We start from the raw sequence: 15,504 nt of genomic DNA, 5'->3' as shown, positions 1-15,504 counted from the left end.
AGTACGTGGACAAAAACGGAAGACTGTGAACTCATTTATGTGGATGCTGTGAGGAAGAAGGACATAATGCGGATTTTGGCCTTACGAACACAGCAAAGTGGATTGCAGGAGTTGAGGCAAAATATTACTGCTGTTGAATAAGGACTCTCGAATACGCTATCTTGACCAGACCACACACTAGAAGGTGAACCCTGGAAACACAAACCGACACACTCTATTTTCCGCTTGTTACAACTTGTAATAAAGTTGTTGCATCTTGGCTTAACGTGTTTATGACGTATTAGAACGTTGTTACAACTTGATATATTGGTCGTTATAACTGGTTAGGAGGTGTTAAAACTTGTTCGAACGTTGTAGCAACGTCGTAGTTTCAGTGTGTGTGTTTGGCGGGAAGTGACGACGACGTTTCGGTCCGTCCTGGACTATTCTCAAGTCGACTGTGAGAATGATCGACTTGAATCAATGATTCGATGACTTGAATGTGAATGAATGATTCTCAATCGACTTGAGAATGGTCCAGGACGGACCGAAACGTCGTCGTCCCTTCACCTTCTAGTGTATGGTCTGGTCAACATTCTTCAGTCACGTTATTGTGACTCCTCGCCTGCAATCGGCTGCCTACCACTGCTGTATTGTATGTAGGTTAGCTTAGCATTTTAAAAGCACCGAATCACCTTCTGTGGTTGAGTGTTCAATAAACCCCTGAAGTGTTTAACACTTCTCTAACCCTGTCCATGGAGGACAGAAGAAAATGTATATATTCTGGTTAGCATTGTAAATGTGTGGCCACGTCTGTGGTAGAAAAAAAAACTGCCGTATTCCAGGGAGTCACAGCACTTCCAATACGATGCTTGGGACATTCATTTGCATACACCACATTATATAGCTTGCATAGGTTGCAGATCATCACCTACACGTGCCCTGAGCGGCTTGAGACGTGACAACTTGAGAACTGTCACTCATATTGCACACACACCAACCTTGAGCAGCCTCCTCAGATACGTTTGCACAACCTGTTTTACGTGTTTGATCTAACTGGGAACTAATCACGAAGTGATCAGTGGTGAATGTGTCTCGGAGAGGCTGCAGGATCCAAGTAAGTTCAGTAGAACTTCTGGTTTCAACTTTTTTTTGACCATGTCGTAGCTCAGTCGATTAAGGCAGCGTCTGGGATGATCTCGGACGTAGGTTCGAATCCTCGTCACGCCCCTTTGTGGATTTGTTCATAGATGTTTCGCAATACAATTGTGAGTGATTAGTTAAACACCGACGGGGGAAAACAAATGATAACACCACATGTTCAACACGGGTATCGTCGGCGGGGGCATGACCAACATGACCTCACTTCCCAGTAGGCGCTGTTAGGTAAGTACCATCTACGCTACCAACGCATCTACACCACGCCTGACGCTGGCACGCCTGACGCTGCCACACCTGACACCAACACCACCACGCCTCACACCACCTACATGAGAAGTTAGACTCGCTTGCAAAACAAAAACCCAGTGATAGACGATGGAAAAATGCAACTTGAAAAATGCATTTTGCAAAAAGTCGACTTTTGCAATTCCAAAAACAATCATTGCAGCCGACAGGGGTGCAGAGGAGCAGGAAAATGGCAGAGTAGAAACTCACTGAGAGAGAAAAAAGGAAATAAACGGAATTAGTCATTGATAGACAGACAAGTTGATGTAAATGTTTGATGTATTGAGACGAGGAGGTGGCGGGGAGTGAGAGACTGAGTGAGAGACTGAGTGAGAGACTGAGTGAGAGACTGAGTGAGAGACTGAGTGAGAGACTGAGTGAGAGACTGAGTGAGAGACTGAGTGAGAGACTGAGTGAGAGACTGAGTGAGAGACTGAGTGAGAGACTGAGAGACTGAGTGAGAGACTGAGAGAGAGACTGAGAGAGAGACTATCAGGAGGAAGCACCAAGCCATCACGACTATATAGCACTGGGAAGGGGTCAGGATAAGGATCTGGGATGGGACGGGGGGGGGGAAATAGGGAATGGTGCCCAACCACTTGTGAACGGTCGGGGATTGAACGCCCATATACATATTAGTTTTCAAGAGCACCAGTTATGCACTTACCAGAGTGTTATGCACTTACCAGAGTGTTATGCACTTACCAGAGTGTTATGCACTTACCAGAGTGCCAATGAAGCCAACATGTGTAAAAACAACATCCTTGCGTTGATAACCAAGCACTGACTTACTCAATCATTAGGGAGAGGTAACAGGGCTTCACAGGCTGCGGAGACACGGAGGGCTTACGTAATCACAGGAATTACACCACAGGGTAATTGAAAGTGTGTGTGTGTGTGTGTTACAAGATGGCGAGCGCTGGCAACCCGGCCGCCACCAATTAGGCCATTTGTCGAAGTAGTCAGTTAACAGCGATAGGAATTATCGCACGTCAATATGCCGGCACTACGAAGTTCAACACCCCCCCCCCCCCTCCCCCCCTTCCACTTTGCAATCCACTATTGCAATATGCCTCACCCAATAATGAAAAGTGTCGTGCATCAATTTTTCCAATTATTATTTTTTTTCATTTTGCCTAAATTTGAAATTTTATGGCAGCAATTTGGCTGATTGTGTCTTTGTTATTTAGGCTAGACTTGTGGGACGATTTGTATTTCCTTGTTTTGTTTTGTTTTCAACCCTGGGTTCGATCCCAAGCGCCGGCGAGAAACAATGGGTAGAGTTTCTTTCACCCTATGTCCCTGTTACCTAGCAGTAAAATAAGTACCTGGGTGTTAGTCAGCTGTTACGGGCTGCTTCCTGGGGGTGGAGGCCTGGTCGAGGACCGGGCCGCGGGGACACTAAAAAGCCCCGAAATCATCTCAAGATAACCTCAAGATAAGATAGACTTAACCAATGTATTCACTGTTCACTTGCATATATAGATTTTTTTCTGTCCTCCGGAGACAGAGTTGGAGATCTGTTCTACATGTAGAGTAATGAGTTACTGAATTGGAAACTTGCAAAATGAATAACTCTGAGTTATTGAATCTGCCTCTTGTAATTTGTGATTGCAAGAGGCAGAAAGTGTGGCCAGACTGCTTGCGACGGAAGACCTTTCAGGGGTGCCAATCGTGGTGTTCCTCCGCTCTGCGAGTCTGGCTATAGTGTGTCCTCTCTTATCTTAAGTATTACTTACGGCAGGCCTGGGGCCAGATTCACGAAGCAGTTACGCAAGCACTTACGAACGTGTACATCTTTCCTCAATCTTTGATGGCTTTGGTTACATTTATTAAACAGTTTACAAGCATGAAAAGTTCAGTCAACTGTTGTTATTGTAATAAACAGCCTCCTGGTGCTTCGGAGCTCATTAACGGTTTAATAATTGTAAACAAAGCCGCCAAAAATCGAGACAAGATGTACAGGTTCCTTAAGTGCTTGCGTAACTGCTTCGTGAATCTGGGCCCTCCCAACCCTCGCTAAACATTTACACCCCCCGCTCCCCCCGCCACTCACTTGGGCTGTAGGAGACTTGAACCACTGACCCCCCCCCTCACGTGAGAGGCCGAAGCTATCGAATATTCAAAGTCTAATAAACCCATTAATAATTGGATGAACAAATCCACAAGGGCCGTGCCGAGGATTCGAACCTGCGTCCGAGAGCATCCCAGACGCTGCCTTAATCGACTGAGCTAATTAATAGTTGGGTTTCACCCCTTATTCCTTGTTCTATATGGCAGTGTGCCATTGATAACATGTCGGTAGGTAGATGGAAGAGTCAGAATACCGATTAAGAATATGGAGAATTTAAGGATAGATTAAGAATACCGGTTATTTTAGCCAGTGAACTCGCCTAGTCCCTTCTGTCTTCTTCTGTCCTTTCTTCTGTCTTTTCATCTGTCCTTTCTTCTGTCCTTTCTCCCTCCTTCCTTCTCTCCTCCCTCCATTCCTTCTTATGCTGTCTCCTTATTTGTCATTGTTTTTTTCCTTCTCCCACGATCTCTTTAGCTTTGTATTCTTCCTGTTCCTCATCCTTATCTATCCTATCCTTCACTATGTCTTCCTCCTTGTCTTTCCCTTCGTCTCTTCTCCTTATCTTCCCCTCTTCCGTCCTCCTCCTCTTTCCCCTTCCGCCCTCCCTCCTCTTCCGCCCCTCTCCTCCTCCAGCCGGCTATGGCGACAGAAGCCGTCTACGGATATTAGTTTGTGGGGAGGTTGCCATAGTTTGGGTTCAAAGCAAATTGGTTAAAAAGTAAAAAAAAATAAACCATGAAAAAATAGTTTTTTTTTGCCATTGGAGCCTGTAGGGGGGGGGGGAAGAGAACCAGCAATTAGGTCATTCAGTCATTACCCGAAACTACTGTTATTAGCTTTTCAATTAGTGTATGAATATAGTAATCAGCGTATCAGGAAATTCTGATTAAACATTGTGCATAGGATGTTTTTTTTCATAGATATGTATTTACATATATCTCACAGTGAACTCACAGTAGCTTGATATATATTAATGGAAATCATTTTGAGGTAATGGAGGGGACTCGAACTCCCGATTTTGGTGATTCCATGTTAGACTTGGAATCACCAAATCGGGAGTTCGAGTCCCCTCCATTACCTCAAAGGGACTCGAAGGAGGATTTGGAGGGGGACTCGAACTCCCGATTTGGTGATTCCATGTTAGACTTGGATCAGGTTGTGATCCGAGTAACAAATAGTTGTAATCATTATGCCCCTAATCAACTCATCGTGGTTCGTGAAAATATGGTCTAGGGTGTTTTTTTTCGCTACTTGGCTCTACTGTTTGCTGGTTTAAAACAAATGTGTCACACATCTGTAAAAGGTCATTTGTGTGTGTTCATTCAGACTGCTTCCTGCGTTTTCTCTCTGCTTTAACAGCATTAGGAATTATTTTTTTTATATTTTAGATGTCTTAAGTTGACATCACCAAGCAAGATGATGATAGAGGACAGGGTTTTTGAGGTGTTCTAAGGAGTATTCTCTATTCATAACTTGGTCTTGAAACTGTTGAGGATTTACATCTGGTGATTTATATACAAGGACAATCACCACATTTAAAATTTCTATTTGCTCCAGACCTATTTTACCTATCATATCTACTATATATATATATATATATATATATATATATATATATATATATATATATATATATATATATATATATACATATATATATATATATATATATATATATATATATATATATATATATATATATATATATATATATATATATATGTTAATGGACATATACACATCCCCAGGACACAGCCTGTAGCAGCTGTCTTAACTCTCAGGTACGCGTATTTACTGCTAGGTGAACAGAGGCGTCAGGCGAAGAAACTCTGCACATCTATTTCTACCTCGACCGGGAATCAAACCCAGGCCCCTTGCGAAAACGACTCTGCCCCTCCCTAGTGCTGTCCACTCGGCTACGAGGACCTATATATATATATATATATATATATATATATATATATATATATATATATATATATATATATATATCCAATGGAGTAAAGGGATCTTCTGGCAGTATTGAACGATTGATCAAGTACATTAATTTTTTCCTTCTGAAGAGCCTTAATAACCGTGTAGTGAAGGAGCCAGAAAAATGTCATGGGGTCGAGGGTGGGTGACCCAGCGACTGGCTCTACCAACCACTCCAAGTGGCAGCCCCACATTAAGGAGCACCCACAGGGGGGCTGGCGGCCCGGTTTGAAGTCCACTTTCGGGGTAATAATTGGAAATCCACTATTAAAAAAACCTCCGAGATCTGAAAAAGATCAATATTAGCTGGTTGGTAATGAGCTTAGTTTTTTTTTTTTATTGGGGAATGGAGGAGTGACTTGCCTTTAGAGGTTAAAGAGAAGCGGTCCTTTGGAATCGCATTTTGAGTGAGAAATTCCATTCACCCGGGGGCTAGATTCACGAAGCAGTTACGCAAGTACTTACGAACGTGTACATCTTTCCTCAATCTTTGACGGCTTTGTTTACATTTATTAAACAGTTTACAAGCATGAAAACTTGCCAATCAACTGTTGTTATTGTTATAAACAGCCTCCTGGTGCTTCGGAGCTCATTAACTGTTTAATAATTGTAAATAAAGCCGCCAAAGATTGAGAAAAGATGTACAGGTTCGTAAGTACTTGCGTAACTGCTTCGTGAATCTGGCCCTTAGACTGTCGGGACCGCACGCGCGTGAGACTGAAGTTTTAGATCATTTATTGAGTGAGAAATGTGTGAGTTAACGCATTTCCCACAGTTATACGCCAGACCTACGCCGCTTCTGGTGGTAAATTTTTTTCTACCACAGACGTGGCCAGACATTTACAATGCTAACCAGCTATATATACATTTTCTTGTGTCCTCCATGGACAGGGTTAGAGATGTGTTAAACACATAGCGGCAGGTGGTAATGACAGCGTCTCAGGTCATCCCTACACCGTCCTCTGGGGTCATTATTGTAGGTGTTAAGGTAGTCATCATATGACCACCTCCCGCTCCGGCTGCTGCTCTTGGGACACGCCTCGTGGTAGTTGTGGTAGTGGTGGTAGTTGTGGTAGTGGTGGTGGTAGTTGTAATGGTGGAGTGAGTGGGTTTTTTTTTTTTTGCAGGGATATTCCTGCGCGGGCCCAGTCTTCCACAGTGTCCCCAAGTCTTCCACAGTGTCCCCAAGTCTTCCCCAGTGCCCCCAAGTCTTCCCCAGTGCTCCCAAGTCTTCCCCAGTGCCCCCAAGTCTTCCCCAGTGCCCCCCAGTCTTCCCCAGTGCCCCCCAGTCTTCCCCAGTGCCCCCCAGTCTTCCCCAGTGCCCCCAAGTCTTCCCCAGTGCCCCCAAGTCTTCCCCAGTGCCCCCAAGTCTTCCCCAGTGCCTCCAAGTCTTCCCCAGTGCCCCCAAGTCTTCCCCAGTGCCCCCAAGTCTTCCCCAGTGCCCCCAAGTCTTCCCCAGTTCCCCCAAGTCTTCCCCAGTGCCCGCCAAGTCTTCCCCAGTGCCCCCAAGTCTTCCCCAGTGCCCCCCAAGTCTTCCCCAGTGCCCCCAAGTCTTCCCCAGTGCCCCCAGTCTTCCCCAGTGCCCCCCAGTCTTCCCCAGTGCCCCCAGTCTTCCCCAGTGCCCCCCAGTCTTCCCCAGTGCCCCCAAGTCTTCCCCAGTGCCCCCAAGTCTTCCCCAGTGCCTCCAAGTCTTCCCCAGTGCCCCCAAGTCTTCCCCAGTGCCCCCAAGTCTTCCCCAGTGCCCCCAAGTCTTCCCCAGTGCCCCCAAGTCTTCCCCAGTGCCCCCAAGTCTTCCCCAGTGCCCCCCAAGTCTTCCTCAGTGCCCCCCAGTCTTCCCCAGTGCCCCCAAGTCTTCCCCAGTGCCCCAAGTCTTCCCCAGTGCCCCCAAGTTTTGCCCAGTGCCCTCCAGTCTTCCCCAGTGCCCCAAAAGTCTTCCCCAGTGCCCCCCAAGTCTTCCCCAGTGCCCCCCAAGTCTTCCCCAGTGTCCCCCAAGTCTTCCCCAGTGTCCCCCAAGTCTTCCCCAGTGCCCCCCAAGTCTTCCCCAGTGCCTCCAAGTCTTCCCCAGTGCCCCCAAGTCTTCCCCAGTGCCCCCCCAAGTCTCCCCCAGTGCCCCCCCCAAGTCTCCCCCAGTGCCCCCCCAAGTCTTCCCCAGTGCCCCCAAGTCTTCCCCAGTGCCCCCCCCAAGTCTTCCCCAGTGTCCCCAGTCTTCCCCAGTGCCCCCCCAAGTCTCCCTCAGTGCCCCCCAGTCTTCCCCCAATACCTCCTAACGTGTTGTGTCCGCCGCGAAAACAAGAGCGATCGTATCGTCCATATATCGTCTTTTTTCTGTTCCACCGACGACCTCGTCCTAACACGGGTCACGCGCTCGCTACCGTGAAAACATTTTTCCTTCATACGCTATTCATATCGTAGGTTGAATTGGCACTCATCTCACCCGGTGGCACAGTGCCTGGTGCTCCCTCGTGCAGTGGCACAGTGCCTGGTGCTCCCTCGTCCAGTGGCACAGTGCCTGGTGCTCCCTCGTCCAGTGGCACAGTGCCTGGCTCCCGCGACACTTCACACCATGTAGAACATAATTGTAGTAGTAATCGACATTTTATTGCATAGCCTTGAGAAATGGCTGGCATTTCTTTGCCTCATTTTACGTGTTTGGAGAGCAGAGGGGGGGGGAGGGTGAAGAGAGGAGAGGGATAGTAAGGGAGGTAAGGGAGAGTAAGGGAGGAAAGGGAGAGTGAGGGAGAGTAAGGGAGGAAAGGGAGAGTGAGGGAGAGCGAGGGAGAGCAAGGAAAGGGAGAGCGAGGGAGAGCGAGGGAGAGCAAGGAAAGGGAGAGCGAAGGAGAGCAAGGGAAGGGAGAGCGAGGGAGAGCAAGGGAAGGGAGAGCGAGGGAGAGCAAGGGAAGGGAGAGTGAGGGAGAGCAAGGGAAGGGAGAGCGAGGGAGAGCAAGGGAAGGGAGAGCGAGGGAGAGCAAGGGAAGGGAGAGCGAGGGAGAGCAAGGGAAGGGAGAGCGAGGGAGAGCAAGGGAAGGGAGAGCGAGGGAGAGCAAGGGAAGGGAGAGCGAGGGAGAGCAAGGGAAGGGAGAGCGAGGGAGAGCAAGGGAAGGGAGAGCGAGGGAGAGCAAGGGAAGGGAGAGCGAGGGAGAGCAAGGGAAGGGAGAGCGAGGGAGAGCAAGGGAAGGGGGAGCGAGGGAGAGCAAGGGAAGGGAGAGCGAGGGAGAGCAAGGGAAGGGAGAGCGAGGGAGAGCAAGGGAAGGGAGAGCGAGGGAGAGCAAGGGAAGGCAGAGCGAGGGAGAGCAAGGGAAGGCAGAGCGAGGGAGAGCAAGGGAAGGGAGAGCGAGGGAGAGCAAGGGAAGGGAGAGCGAGGGAGAGCAAGGGAAGGGAGAGCGAGGGAGAGCAAGGGAAGGGAGAGCGAGGGAGAGCAAGGGAAGGGAGAGCGAGGGAGAGCAAGGGAAGGGAGAGTAAATAGGGGCAATTAAGTTTTGGTTCCTATTTTAGTTCCTAGAAACAAGACACAATAAAGTTAGTCTCTTTTCTCTTTAATAATTTGTTATCTCCTCCTTTTCTTTCTTTCTCCTTTCATTCAGTTTTCCTCATTTTTTTCTTCATTCATTTCCTTTCATGAATGAAATGAAAATCATATAAATAAAATAGTTGGGACTTTGACAGTGTTTTGTACACGAAAAGTTTCCTTTCCTTTCTTCGTATCTCCTTCCTTCCCATCTCCCTCCCTCTCTACCTCTTCCTTCCCAGCTCCCTCCCTCTCTGCTCCTTCCTTCCCAGCTCCCTCCCTCTCTACCTCTTCCTTCCCAGCTCCCTCCCTCTCTGCCCCTTCCTTCCCACCTCCCTCCCTCTCTGCCCCTTCCTTCCCAGCTCCCTCCCTCTCTACCCCTTCCTTCCCAGCTCCCTCCCTCTCTGCCCCTTCCTTCCCAGGTCCCTCTCTGCCCCTTCATTCCCAGCTCCCTCCCTCTCTGCCCCTTCCTTCCCAGGTCCCTCTCTGCCCCTTCATTACCAGCTCCCTCCCTCTCTGCCCCTTCCTTCCCAGCTCCCTCTCTGCCCCTTCATTCCCAGCTCCCTCCCCCTCTGCCCCTTCCTTCCCAGTTCCCTCTCTGCCCCTTCATTCCCAGCTCCCTCCCTCTCTGCCCCTTCCTTCCCTGCTCCCTCCCTCTCTGCCCCTTCCTTCCCAGCTCCCTCCCTCTCTGCTCCTTCCTTCCCAGCTCCCTCCCTCTCTGCCCCTTCCTTCCCAGCTCCCTCCCTCTCTGCCCCTTCCTTCCCAGCTCCCTCCCTCTCTGCCCCTTCCTTCCCAGCTCCCTCCCTCTCTGCCCCTTCCTTCCCAGCTCCCTCCCTCTCTGTCCCTTCCCTGCCCTTTCCCTCTCTGTCCCTTACCAGCTCCTTCCCCCTCTGTCCCTTCCTTCCCAGCTCCCTCCCTCTCTGCCCCTTCCTTCCCAGCTCCCTCCCTCTCTGTCCCTTCCTTCCCAGCTCCCTCCCTCTCTGTCCCTTCCTTCCCAGCTCCCTCCCTCTCTGTCCCTTCCCTGCCCTCTCCCTCTCTGCCCCTTCCTTTCCCTCTCCCGTCCCAATGCACATAAATCCAATGCGAGGCTTCGCCTTGATCCTGCGACTTTTTTGTATTTATCTCTCCCAAGAAACAGCCGAAGATGTCGTCAGAAGGCGCAACAAAAGCCCAGCGTCCAGGTGGTGGTGAGGGGGGGAGAGGGGGTCCACGTGCACGCCTCGCCGGGTCCGCCCAAATGTAAACAAAGAATCAGCTGATCGGTCAGGTATGAGCTTCCTTCTGTCGCCTCCGTGTACGGTGTACTGTCGGCTCCTCCGGCGTGGTTATTCGGTTATCCTGGTTATCTTTCCTCCTGTTTGGTGGTCTGGTCAACCAGATTGTGTGGAGGCGGCTGCTGGCAGCCTGGTTGATCAGGTAGCCTTTGGGGGGGTATATTTATCGAGTCCTTTTCTGAACACGTGTTGAACAGCCCAAGACTGTTCAACACGCTCTCGCTGGATGTGGGAGATAATTGGCCGGCCTCTCACGGTGTTGAATGGGACTTGATAAACATTTCCAGTGGATACCTGATCAACCAGGCTGTGATTCATGGGTCAGGCTGCAAGCAGCCGCGCCTGTTGTCTACACCACCAACCAAAATGCCTGCTCAGAGACCGGGCCACGGGGACGTTGATCCTCGAAATCACCGCAAAGCAACAGCAAGGTTGGGTTTACGTTGTGTTGGTGGTCTGATCAAGCAGGCTGTTAGACGCAGCCGCTAACGTATAATACGTCTGCCGTATGAATCTTTGGCCAGTTGATATCCTGAAGGGGGTTCTTGATATCCTGTTGATATCCGGAAGACATATTTTGGCGTTTGAAGAGGTAAAGTGATAGGTTTATCTAATTGGTTTGTGATTTGTTCTGTCTTATAATGTTGTTTCAGATTTAGCTACTCAGAACGAGGTGTCCATGTAGCACGGGCTATGGTGAGCACGTAAGTCTGTCTTACAAGTTCTTTGTTCAATTTATTCTGTCGCCCAACGTTCGAATTAGGGATGGGCATTGTCTGGAAGGGTGCAGTGAGCACTAAGATCTCTTCTTAGTACTATGACTATAGCACTGAGAAGAGGTCAGGATAAGGATTTAGGATGGGACGGGGTGGGGGTGGGGGGGGGAAGGAATAGTAACCAGTTAGTAAAAGTGCATTTTGACATTGGCCACAAATATCACACTATGAAAAATCAGTTCAAAGGATGATAAAATTGCTTTTTTCAATGTTTTATTAAAGTCAACTTGGAATGTGTTGGTCTAATTGAACTCTTGTCAGATCTTGTGAAATGATGGGGCTCTTGTTAGCTCCATCTCAGTAACGAGGCCTTGACAGGTCTAATATGATAATGGAGCCCTTAGAAGATCTATTAAAAAAAATAAGAGCCCCTTGGCAGATATACTGCAGTAATGAACCTTTTGCCAGATCTGAAGCAATATAACCTAATATATAGTAATTTTATATCAATTAATGATTCTGTCAAAAGAGAAAAGTGCTTTTAAACCCCCGGGATAACAAGTGCAGTTAATGAACCATTTGAAGATAACATCAGAAGCTAAATAGGACTTGTCAACGAGTCCACCACCTCCGGTACGGGTCCTGGAACCTACAGAGAGGATGGTAATGTAATAAATATTAATTAAGGGAAGTGTGCAGGGTGAGGATAGAGCGCTCCCGCTCCAAGGTGAGAGGATAGGATGGTGCTGCCCCAGAGATAGGATAGGGTGTAGGTGTCTCAGAGCTAGGATAGGGGTGTGTGGGTGTCCCAGGGCTAGGATAGGGGTGTGGGAGTCCCAGCGGCTAAAATAGGGCGCATGGGAGTCCCAGCGGCTAAAATAGGGCGCATGGGAGTCCCAGCGGCTAGAATGGGGTAGTACTCACCGACTTTGTGGCAGCCTGGAGTCTGCCAGGCGTGCTGGTAGGAGGCGGCCGCGGCGACCAAACACGACACCATCACTACCCACGCCTTCACCATCACCCCCACGCTCCTGTAACACACACAACACGGCTGGGTGAGTCTCCCACATTAACACACAACGTGGGTTAGTCCCCCCATGCAGTATTCAATAACGGGGACGCTAGCGTGTGTGTGATCCCCGCCAGGAGGTCCGGCGCCTCTTGGGGGGACCGCCACGGTATAAGTAATAGGGAGATATTGTCATGAATCTTGTTATCGAATCTTCACGTTAGGCTCGAGGGCTGGCGAGCGTTTGAGTGTCTGGGGCACGTCGTATGGCTGGGATTAACTTGGTTTCTTCGGTGGGATTAGCCACGTTTTCCCGGTGGGATTAGCCTCGTCTTCCATTTGGGATTAGCCTCGTTTTCCCGGTGGGATTAGCCTCGTTTTCCCTTTGGGATTAGCCTCGTTTTCCCTTTGGGATTAGCCTCGTTTTCCCTTTGGGATTAGCCTCGTTTTCCCTTTGGGATTAGCCTCGTTTTCCCTTTGGGATTAGCCTCGTTTTCCCTTTGGGATTAGCCTCGTTTTCCCGGTGGGATTAGCCTCGTTTTCCCGGTGGGATTAACCTCGTTTTCCCGGTGGGATTAGCCTCGTTTTCTCGGTGGGATTAGCCTCGTTTTCTCGGTGGGATTAGCCTCGTTTTCCCTTTGGGATTAGCCTCGTTTTCCCTTTGGGATTAGCCTCGTTTTCCCGGTGGGATTAGCCTCGTTTTCCCGGTGGGATTAGCCTCGGTTTCCCGGTGGGATTAGCCTCGGTTTCCCGGTGGGATTAGCCTCGGTTTCCCGGTGGGATTAGCCTCGGTTTCCCGGTGGGATTAGCCTCGTTTTCTCGGTGGGATTAGCCTCGTCTTCCATTTCGGATTAGCCTCGTTTTCCCTTTGGGATTAGCCTCGTTTTCCCTTTGGGATTAGCCTCGTTTTCCCTTTGGGATTAGCCTCGTTTTCCCTTTGGGATTAGCCTCGTTTTCCCGGTGGGATTAGCCTCGTTTTCCCGGTGGGATTAGCCTCGTTTTCCCGGTGGGATTAGCCTCGTTTTCCCGGTGGGATTAGCCTCGTTTTCCCGGTGGGATTAGCCTCGTTTTCCCGGTGGGATTAGCCTCGTTTTCCCGGTGGGATTAGCCTCGTTTTCCCGGTGGGATTAGCCTCGTTTTCCCGGTGGGATTAGCCTCGTTTTCCCTTTGGGATTAGCCTCGTCTTCCCGGTGGGATTAGCCTCGTCTTCCCAGTAGGATTACCTCCGTTTCTCCTATGGGATTTACCATGTGTAAGGGATTATTCTCAGTACTTGTAGGATTAAAACTTCTGTTAATGTATTATATTTATTGTTTTGGCTGGAGTCAAATAGTTACTCAGTTGACTAAGGTTGTATTGTGTTGTTTATGGAACACTGTTCAGTTCATTGGGTCTTTTCCCTGGGAATATTATTCATTTATTCAATACATTAATGCATGTAGCGTGTGTCTGGAGTGTGTGTAGTGTGAATGTACAACCCGTCCTCGACTCAAGTCCATTACATCCAACGGTCGACCCCACAGACGCATTCATAAATTTTAACATGCTGTTCATTCAAAACAAGAATTTTCTCAAATATAAATTAATATTATAATGTATTAGCATATTGTGCATATATAGGCATAGGTTAGGTTAGGTGTTTAGGTTCGGTTGGCGATTATTTGCATTTGTAGTACGTGGGTGAAGCATTTATAGCGAAGTGGTTCGAACAAAACTCGTCAATGAAGCACTTGTTCCGGAAGTGTTCGAACGAAATCAGTTGTGAGTCGTGTAAACCGTTTTTCATTCATAAACAGGGGGTTTGGCGGGTGCATGGAATCACTTTTGGAACTTTGTTTGGAGGACGGGCTGGAATGTATAGTATAGAGTGTAGTGTCGATTGAGATATGGTAGTGCTTCGTGCGCAACGGTTACCAGTCAACCATCAGGGGGGAGGTGGGGACAAATTATTAACCCCGCCACAATAACTTGTTGAACTAACCAGGAAATATTTATGCTTTTATCCTGTGTATAGTTCAGAGCAAAACAAAAGTTAACCGAGAATATGGATTGAAGCGTATATAAATACACCTGTTGCTTAACATATATATATATATACACCTGTTGCTTAGCATATATATATATTCTCCTATATATACCTATCCGTTTACGGATTTGGATAGTCCACGTGATGTCCAGTATAGGTGGACTGGTCCACCTCTCCACCGCCACGGAGAGGGCGGACGCGTCCACTCCCGCCACATTATCAGTCCACTTGGGTCGTCTGGTTCTCGCCACGCCCTCAGTTCCGCTGCCACATGGTTGGGTTCCCCATGGCTCACTCTCACATGATGTAAGGGAATATTGCCGACATTCTCGCCTCGGATGCACGCCGATACGGGCTGTCTCGGCAATCCGGCACCATGTCTGCCCTCACAGCTGGCTCTCTCTAGCCTGGCTACGTGGCGAGAGTAATGCTGCTTCTCCTGGCGAGAGTAATGCTTCTTTTGCTGGCGAGAGTAATGCTGCTTCTGCTGGCGAGAGTAATGCTTCCTGTGCTGGCGAGAGTAATGCTTCCTGTGCTGGCGAGAGTAATGCTTCCTGTGCTGGCGAGAGTAATGCTTCTTATGCTGGCAAGAGTAATGCTTCCTGTGCTAGCGAGAGTAATGCTTCCTGTGCTGGCGAGAGTAATGCTTCCTGTGCTGGCAAGAGTAATGCCTCGTTCATATATCAATAGGTGAAGTCATAACTGCCTCTCACCTATCTCCCCTCTCTTGTGTGTGTGTGTGTGTGTGTGTGTGTGTGTGCTCACCTAAGTGTACGCACACAACTAGTTGTATTTATAAGGTCGAAACATAGCTCCATAGTCCCTCCTTTCTCCTTATCAGTTAATATCATGAGTTTTATTCCTTCTCCTTCTCGTCGTAACTCCTTTTGAAGTTGTTTATTGAATCTACTTCAACGAAGTCCTCTTATAGCCCGTCTTACTGGCGATGCCTGCGGTGGAGGAGGTTCTCCAGACGTATGGGGGGTTCATCTGTATCTCCAGCTTCCACCCGTGTCCTCTGGTCCTGCCTCATCTGTGTCTCCAGCTTCCACCCGTGTCCTCTGGTCCTGCCTCATCTGTGTCTCCAGCTTCCACCCGTGTCCTCTGGTCCTGCCTCATCTGTGTCTCCAGCTTCCACCCGTGTCCTCTGGTCCTGCCTCATCTGTGTCTCCAGCTTCCACCCGTGTCCTCTGGTCCTGCCTCATCTGTGTCTCCAGCTTCCACCCGTGTCCTCTGGTCCTGCCTCATCTGTCTCTCCAGCTTCCACCCGTGTCCTCTGGTCCTGCCTCATCTGTGTCTCCAGCTTCCACCCGTGTCCTCTGGTCCTGCCTCATCTGTGTCTCCAGCTTCCACCCGTGTCCTCTGGTCCTACTATTTCTCATTTTCAATATTGCCTCGTTGTCCTCCAGTGAATTCCCATAAATATCTTGTACGTTGTTATCATATCCTCCACGTCCCTGATCCGTTTTTGCTCCACCTCTGTGAGTATGAGCTCTCTCTC

General features: G+C 49.0%; 1 protein-coding gene across 1 annotated transcript in view; it reads right to left on the bottom strand.

Annotated features, from left to right (window-relative positions):
- The window catches only part of Gpa2 (Glycoprotein hormone alpha 2), a gene marked incomplete at its 5' end in the record, with an annotated part of 73,526 nt that extends 61,527 nt beyond the window's left edge, over positions 1-11,999 (bottom strand). The window contains 1 exon segment of the mRNA XM_069312986.1: positions 11,893-11,999. Within this exon segment, the coding sequence (XP_069169087.1) occupies positions 11,893-11,986 (94 nt within the window).
- Between the last annotated feature and the right edge of the window lie 3,505 nt (positions 12,000-15,504).

Source organism: Procambarus clarkii, chromosome 7, assembly GCF_040958095.1.
Source record: "Procambarus clarkii isolate CNS0578487 chromosome 7, FALCON_Pclarkii_2.0, whole genome shotgun sequence".
NCBI classification, from domain to species: domain Eukaryota; kingdom Metazoa; phylum Arthropoda; class Malacostraca; order Decapoda; family Cambaridae; genus Procambarus; species Procambarus clarkii.
This window is presented reverse-complemented; position numbering and strand designations above follow the sequence as displayed.